General features: G+C 34.9%; 1 protein-coding gene across 1 annotated transcript; it reads left to right on the plus strand.

Annotated features, from left to right (window-relative positions):
- Positions 1 to 248: 248 nt before the first annotated feature.
- HK1 (histidine kinase 1) lies at positions 249 to 8,216 on the plus strand. Its single transcript, XM_012210684.4, has 14 exons — positions 249 to 371; positions 678 to 948; positions 1,338 to 1,580; positions 1,889 to 2,686; positions 2,814 to 3,061; positions 3,843 to 4,002; positions 4,396 to 4,522; positions 4,616 to 4,705; positions 5,036 to 5,230; positions 5,332 to 5,401; positions 5,571 to 5,613; positions 5,842 to 5,982; positions 6,330 to 7,457; positions 7,817 to 8,216. Exons 1-14 carry the CDS (start codon positions 361 to 363, stop codon positions 8,030 to 8,032), a joined length of 3,741 nt encoding a protein of 1,246 aa, XP_012066074.2. The 5' UTR covers positions 249 to 360; the 3' UTR covers positions 8,033 to 8,216.
- Positions 8,217 to 8,594: the final 378 nt, after the last annotated feature.

An 8,594-nucleotide genomic window follows, 5' to 3' on the forward strand; every position in this document is an offset into this window, starting at 1 on the left:
AAAACATTTTCTTTTTTTTGAATGAATTCAAGTATTGGGTTTTCATTCTCTTTGTTGTCACATTAATTAGTTTTGGCTCTTCAACATTCCCCTTAGATTAAGGAACAGTTCCCACCTCAATCCTAGGATAAGTTTGTTCTAAGGACAATTTCTCAAACCTGTTAAAAATACAAGAAACTGTGGGTCCAAAACCTGCCCACCACAGTATATTTCCAAGTCCCAAACAGCAACTCTTTTTTGGCCAAGAAAATTTCCAGGACAATAAAGAGTGGCCTTGGCAATGTCAAAGCAAATGATTTCACCATTTTCTTTTTCTCAAAGTCTGAATCTTTTTGTCACTGCTAAATTTAGTTAAGACAAATGAATAAAGGGTAAGAGATATGTGGCAAGATTGTTGTGGTTATGGATTGTGGAATAAAACATCACTCTTCCTTCCCCACTTTGAAAATGGCAAGAACTTGTGCTTTTTGCCTTGAAAAAGTGGGGAATGACACATGAACTAGCATATTAATATATAAAAACCCACTCAAATATCACATATAGAATTTAGCATCTGTTTCTCTCCCTCTCTCCCTCTTCCTCCCTCTCTCTTTCTCTGTCTTTGATTCAGTCTATTATACACATAAAAACAAGAACAGCATAAGTTCTTGCTAAATGATATGATATACTTTTTTTAGTTTCAGAATGGCAGAAATAAAAGCCGATAGAAGCTATTCTCCAAGTCCTGAAAGTTCTCCTACTATAAAGGCGAAAATGGATTGTTCTTGTTCTATTGTAAGGAAGGTGTTTGATAAAATTCTTGGTTTGGCTCCTTCTTGGAGAAAGAACACTCCTCCTCGTGTTAGAAGAATTTTCCATAGAGATGTTGAACGAGATGAGTTTCAGTATTCAAATACTCATTGTCTCTCTTCTTACTACAGTGTTTTTGTAGTTCGCCTAGCTATTATGGTTAGTACTCTCTCTATATATCTGTTTCTGTGTGTTTGTACTGGTGTATTAGTTGGTTAGAAATTCTGTTATACCATTATGAAATTCAATATAGTTGAATAAGTGGAGCAGTAAAGGCAACAGCATGTTGGGCTAATGGAGATTTTCTATTTATATATGAGTATGATATGTATGTATGCATATCAGTATCATATGACAGATAAAAGAAGATGGAGAACTGTAATTAATAAAATTTGAATTTTTAGTTGCTTCATATGCAATTGGTTCAATTTTATGTGCTTACAGCGAGTAACTGCAATTCATTCAGATAGAAAAACTAATTTAGTACCCAGAAAACTATTAATTTTTAGTTAATGAATACAATACTCAATCCTCCTGGCTTTATGCAGGTCATGCTAGCTATTTTGATTGGGCTGTTAACTATTCTAACTTGGCATTTCACAAGGAAGTATACTAAAAGATCATTAGATACCTTAGCTTATGGCCTTCGTTATGAACTTCTACAACGTCCCATATTACGAATGTGGAATATTTTGAATTCTACTTCTGAGATAACAACAGCACAGGTTAAGCTGTCAGAGTACGTAATCAGACGGTACAGCAATCCAGCTACTCAAGCAGAACAAGTTGAGGTTTGTTAGCAAACTACCCTAAATCCTGACTCCCCTTCCTCTTCTCTTCAGCCAGAAAGACGGGAATTCTCCTGTTTGTTGGCTTGACCCCTTTCATATAAAGAATTCTCCGATAATAGGCTGAATGCCCCATCTCCTCTCCCAGGGCTAGTCAGCCAAGCCAAATAGGGGGGAGTACCGAAGTTTAATTAAGTACTTCTAGTGTTTCTAGGATTAAAATTAAGGTTTCTGGATTTTTTTTTTTTTTTTTTTTTTTTTTTTTTTTTTTTTTGTGTTTTATAATTTGTTTTTTTCGTTGTTCCTTTCAGCTGTATCAAGTGATGAAAGATGTGACATGGGCACTTTTTGCAAGTCGCAAAGCTCTCAATGCCATAACTATAACTTACAGAAATGGCTTTGTTCAGGCTTTTCATAGAGATCATAGGAGTAACAATACGTTTTACATTTACTCTAATCTAGTAAACTATTCAATAAGTGTCACTGAGCCTTATGATGCAAATATGTTGTCCTCGCGTCAAGGGTGGAATGATCAGTCCATTCAGGGTAATCTTTCAGCTATTTGGTTCCGGGAACCACTTGATCCTGTAACAGGTGAAAAGATTGGAAAAGCAAGCGAAATTCCACCAGATGATCTTATAAATATTGCAGGCTTTTCTCAAGTACCAGATGGTGCAGCTTCCTGGCATGTGGCAGTAAGCAAGTATACTGATTCACCATTGCTATCAGCAGCATTGCCTGTGTGGGATGCTTCAAATAAGAGCATAGTGGCTGTTGTTGGCGTTACTACTGCACTTTCTAGCGTAGGGCAGTTGATGAGAGAACTTGTTGAAGTACATAGTGGACATATATATTTGACCTCTCAAAAAGGCTTTTTGCTGGCTACTTCAACAAATGCTCCACTCTTAAGAAATTCAACAGGAGGACCTAAGCTTATGATGGCTGTTGATTCTGAGGATAACATAATTCGAATGGGAGCTCAGTGGTTAGAGAGAGTCTACGGAAACAAGATTCCTCCCGGACACATTGTTCATGTAGAAAATGCAAAGCTTGGCCACCAAAAATATTACATTGATTCATTTTTCCTAAATCTAAAGAGACTGCCTATCGTAAGCATTAAACTATTCGAGCTTTTACTTTGTGTTATTTATAGAAGAATAATAACATTCTTGATTTTGGTTTTTCATTTATGCTTACATATTTTGTACATTTAGCAAGATAATACTCTTTATGCAGGTGGGGGTTATTATCATTCCAAGAAGATACATAATGGGGAAGGTAGATGAAAGAGCCTTCAAAACTTTGGTTATACTGATTTCTGCATCTGTGTGCATACTAGTCATTGGATGTGTGTGCATATTAATACTTACAAATGGAGTATCAAAAGAAATGAAACTGAGAGCAGAGTTGATAAGCCATCTTGATGCAAGGAGAAGGGCAGAGGCATCAAATAACTACAAAAGCCAATTTCTGGCAAACATGAGGTAACTTTCTTCAAAATCTATGAAGTACTAGTAGTTGGCATATATTTTCTGAGCTCAAATGTTCAATGCAAAAATTTTAGATTCATTAAAAGGCCAAAAGTCTTTTTCCTCCTTGTCTCCTTTCCTTTAGAATAACTGAAGTGATTGATATGTAATAATGACTAAAACTATGAGTGGAGAAACATATGAGACTTCACTCTACAGATCCAGAGTGATTCAAAAAAGACCCGGGACAAGTTACAGAAAGATTTTAATAGAAAGGAAATTCAACACATAGAAGAAAGCAGTTTAGTTTACCTCTAACAATTGACTTGCTTGCTACAGCAAAGGAAATGTTTCGAACTATGGAACCGAATTGATAATCCATCCTGTGAATAAAGACTGACGCTGGACTAGCAGCCCTGCCTATCCAAACTAGTTATTCAATTCCCCGGTTTCCATGGAAAGGTGTCTAAGGAATAGAAGACCAAAGCAAGTTCGTGCCACTTTAGGTTTAGTAAATCCTCCAAAAAGTTTTCGGCTTCTAAATCATACCTATGCTCCTGCGGACTTAACCAGATATGTCATATGCAGCATAGAAATCACAACCATCTGTTATTTCCTATAAAGAACCATTACCTGTGTTGATCCTTCTTGGATAACTGGCTGTAAATGGCTTTTGTTGACACTAAATGAAGTTGAGATTGCTATTATGTAAAATCAACGCGGATGATGATTTCATTATATTTACGTTTCAAATCCAAAATGGAAAGTAAACATTTATTCCTGTTTTGTGTTACAGTCATGAATTGAGGACTCCTATGGCTGCTGTGATTGGGTTGCTGGATATTCTTATCTCTGATGATTGTCTCACAAATGAACAATATTCAACTGTTACTCAGATTAGAAAATGTTCCACCGCTCTACTTCGACTTCTTAACAATATATTAGATCTGAGCAAGGTGAGGTGTTAGCAAAAGCCACCAAGTCCTTCTGATTCGTGAGCAGTTTTATAAATTATAGAAGTAATCAAACAATTTCTGTTTATTAAACAAACCAGAACATTTAATGCTGCAACAAGTTTCCGAATGTTCAGTATGCAGTTTTTTAAGAACCTAAAATTAATTACTGGCGCATGTGAATAGAGGTCATGTTTTTTTTTTTTTTTTTTTTGCGAATAGAGGTCATGTTTTTTTTTTTTTCTGGAGGTTTTCATCATTATTCACTTGTTCCTTTACAACATTACTTACAAGATCACGAATAGCAACTGGTTCTTAAATCATTTACCTTTAATTGACACTGAAATTCTTATGACAAATATCATCTTATAGTTTTTCGTTTTTTAAAAAAATTAGGTTGAATCTGGAAAGCTAGTGTTGGAAGATGCAGAGTTTGACCTGGGACGAGAACTTGAAGGACTTATCGACATGTTCTCTGTGCAGTGCATTAACCACAATGTGGAGGCTGTTTTGGATCTTTCTGGTATGACCAAGTTTAAATGTCAACAAATATGATTATCAACCAATATTTTCTGTTTCTGATATGCATTTCTACTAATGAGTTTTGATTTTATAGATGATATGCCAAAATTAGTTCGAGGAGACTCTGCCAGAGTTGTGCAAATATTTGCAAATCTCATAAGCAATTCTATCAAGTTCACAACATGTAAGGGCAATATTTTCTTTGGTTTTTTCCATTGTAGATCAAATATCATTTTTTGTTGACGATAGTTGTTAATTTGTCAGTTCCATGGATGTTTCACCTATATGCTAATCAACTTTGAGAGCAAAACATAGATTGCTTAAATTGAGACTAGAGATTTTCAAAAGAATGAAAGCCTGTGATTAGCATCTAGAGTACTTGATTGGAGTATCGAAATTACATCGAACAAACTCCAATATTAATTAATAATTCAGCTCCAACTTTTATCAAATGAAATTTAAAGGATATAGGTATCTTGTGTATTCAGAATTTTCTTGTTTAAATGGCTTGCAGCTGGTCATATTATTCTGCGTGGTTGGAGTGAGAATTTAAGTACTTTCAGTGACACCACAAAGTTTCCTCTTTATCAGAAGAAAACACGGTGTGCAATTAAGCCTAAATTGAGGCAGCAGGGGAACCATATGAAGAAGGCTTCTAAGAAAGAAAACAAAGTGATCCTTTGGTTTGAAATTGATGATACGGGCTGCGGTATGAACCTAAAATGTCAAAAAATCTATACACATTATGAAAGCTCTTTTTTTTTTTCCCCTGAGGAGAATTCATATCAAAATTTTTCCTATATTCTGCAGGAATTGATCCAACCAAATGGGAATCAGTATTTGAAAGCTTTGAGCAAGCTGATCCCTCGACAACTAGATTGTGAGTAGCGAAGACATGCATAGCTATCAACAATTGAAAAAATAAAACTGCTGACAAAATAGACATATAACTACATCTCAAATTAAAAGAAACAGCTTAAGCAATACATAAATTCAAGAACTAAAATTCCTAGAGATTCTAATCTAGTCTTAACGTTTCTCCTTGTTAGGCATGGTGGTACTGGTCTTGGACTTTGCATTGTCCGAACCTTGGTAAGTTAACTCCATAACCATGTAAGATTCTATTGCATGCAAATTGAATGCATCATTGAGCACCGTTGCACACAGCACAGGCATTGATTTCATGAACATGCAAGTCTGTACTTTAAAACAAACAGGTGCATGTTTAAAATTTTTTGAGATTAAGATCTTATTGAGTTTCAAATCTCACACTAAATTTATTAAGACAGTGCAATAATAGATTCCATTTCGTGATGGCAGGTTAACAAGATGGGTGGAGAAATAAAAGTCGTAAAGAAGAATGGACCAGGAACTCTAATGCGACTCTACTTGCTTCTCAATACAGCAGTTGATGGTGCAGAGCAGCATTGCCAAGTGGATTTTGCAAGACATAATGTTGTAGTAAGTAAAGTTTACCATCTGGAAAAATTGAAATTTTCTCATTACATTTTCTTTTAATGCTTTGTCTACAATAACAGTGCATATCATAAAGGCATTTTGGCACTGATCAAGAAAAATTGATTTTAATTTCAATAATTCCCCATCAAATCATTGGAAAAGAGAATATGCAGACATGGTGAACATAAGTGTTTTGGGACAAGCAGAACACACAAACAAACCCTAATAATTTTTTTTTTCTAAATATAACTATATATAGATAGCCAAAGAACTCTGAAGGTTCTTGGTTGATTCCACTCACCAAAGTGAATATCCAATGCTTGCATTGACATTTTGTAATTGTAATGTAGGTGCTGCTAGCTCTATATGGCTCCATGGGTAGAGTTATTATGTCTCAATGGTTGCATAAAATTGGACTATCCTCTGTAGGAGTGTCTGAGTGGAATGAGCTTACACAAGTTCTTCGGGAACTCTTTCATAGAAGAAGACATAACAATGCATTTGAGACTCATTGTTCTCTGAATGAACCATTGAAAGCAGAAGTTCTTGATATACAGGACATTACAGACCCCACATTTGTCATTGTTGTAGATATAGGGTTGCTTGACTTGAGTACAGATATATGGAAGGAACAACTTAACTTCCTTGACAAGTTCTCTGGAAAAGCTACATTTGCTTGGATGCTAAATCATGATACTTCCAATGCCATAAAGATGGAGCTCCGAAGGAAAGGGCACATACTGATGGTCAATAAACCTCTATACAAGGCAAAAATGATTCAAATCTTGGAAACTGTTATCAAGGAACAACAAAAGAAAAGTTTGAATGCTGCGAGAGGTATAGCAAAGGATGCCAATGATATGCATGAATGTCTTGAAATTGATTCCACTCAGTTTGACAATGCTAGTTCAGAAGATTCAGATATGGCGGAAATGGGTAATTCGAATTCTCTAGATGTATTTCACAATGAAGAGAAACAAAAGGAAAGATGCAGGACCACAAGTGCATCAAAGTATCAGACAATTAGCAAGTGCTTAATTGAATTAACTGATGTGGATCTAGAAGAAAATAATTTGAAGGAAGATACAAATCGAACCAAGAACAACTCACATGACAGAAAAGATGAAACATCTAATTCATTCACCAAAGATCAATGTTCAGGAAGCAGTACTTGTCCTAAAGGGAGAGTTGATTCATACTTGAGCAAAGCTGCGAATCAACAGAAAGCTTTGGAGGGCCTAAGAATCCTTCTAGCAGAAGATACTCCAGTTCTCCAAAGAGTTGCAACCATCATGTTGGAAAAAATGGGGGCGACAGTTATTGCTGTGGGAGATGGATTGCAAGCAGTGGATGCTCTAAATTGCCTACTCAGCACTAAAGATTGTAAAAGAGAATCTCTCTTGCAAGATGGAAACAAAGGTTCAATATCTGAACTTCGTGATTCCCATCCATATGACTTGATCCTAATGGACTGTCAGGTAAGAAATTAGAAGCATGGACATTAATCACTTGTTTGATATAAATGAATTTTTAATATGGAATTTATTTACAAATAATAGAACTTGGTTTACTTACATTGGATTCCATTAATTATAGTTTTTAGAAGTGTAAATGAACATTTTCATTTTTATACCAAACATCAGTCTTACACCATTACAAGGTTAGGTTTCCGAATTATGCTTCTATCTTCAGAGAAATATATGAAGCAATTCAGTACAAATGCTTTCATATTGCTTGTTTTAACATTAAACATATAGATTCGACATAGTGCTCATATTTTATAGGTTGTTTTTCTTTTTCTTGTGAGTTCTGAGTTATTGTCTAAATGAAAAACCAGATGCCAAAAATGGATGGCTACGAAGCGACAAAGGCGATACGAAAATCAGAAGCACGAACAGGATTACACATTCCTATTGTTGCATTGACAGCCCATGCAATGTCATCTGATGAAGCCAAGTGCTTGGAGGTTGGCATGGATGCTTACCTAACAAAGCCAATTGATTACAAGCTGATGGTATCTACCATTCTCTCACTCACTCAACCTACAACCTAACTTTATTTGTCACTTTTAAAGCAAAAGCTAACAAAATGTTGTCTCAAGTAATCTTTGGATGTACAGTCGGAAGATTGCACTCAAAAAGTATGTTATAACATGTAAGTTGTATGTATGTATGCATGTAGAGGTATTACCCAATTTTCTATATGATATAAAAGATCAATGCTTTTTTGCTTTATAACTTATTTTATTACTATAGATCACATTATAATGAGATGAAAGCTGCATAATGTTATGTTAGTTTTATGGAATTCATTTCAAATTTGATAGAATTTGGTTTCAGTTATAACTAATTCCATAGAATTGGATCCTAAACCAAATATATAGATTATGAAATTTAATTGAATTTCACCGAACCAAATAAGCTGTTAATGTGTTTGCTCATACATTCATACTCTAACGTGCCTTGATATCAGTAACGTGCCTCAAGATTCAAGTAACGATAATCGTAACATAGACAGGTTAAATGATTAATTATTTTAATATTAAATATGATAAACAATTCTTTTTTAAAAAAAATATTAACTACTTAGCTTAATATCCACGTGTGAAAGAATTG

Source organism: Jatropha curcas, chromosome 4 (genome assembly GCF_041381405.1).
Source record: "Jatropha curcas cultivar XTBG-Jc1 chromosome 4, XTBG_Jcur_1.0, whole genome shotgun sequence".
NCBI lineage: Eukaryota > Viridiplantae > Streptophyta > Magnoliopsida > Malpighiales > Euphorbiaceae > Jatropha > Jatropha curcas.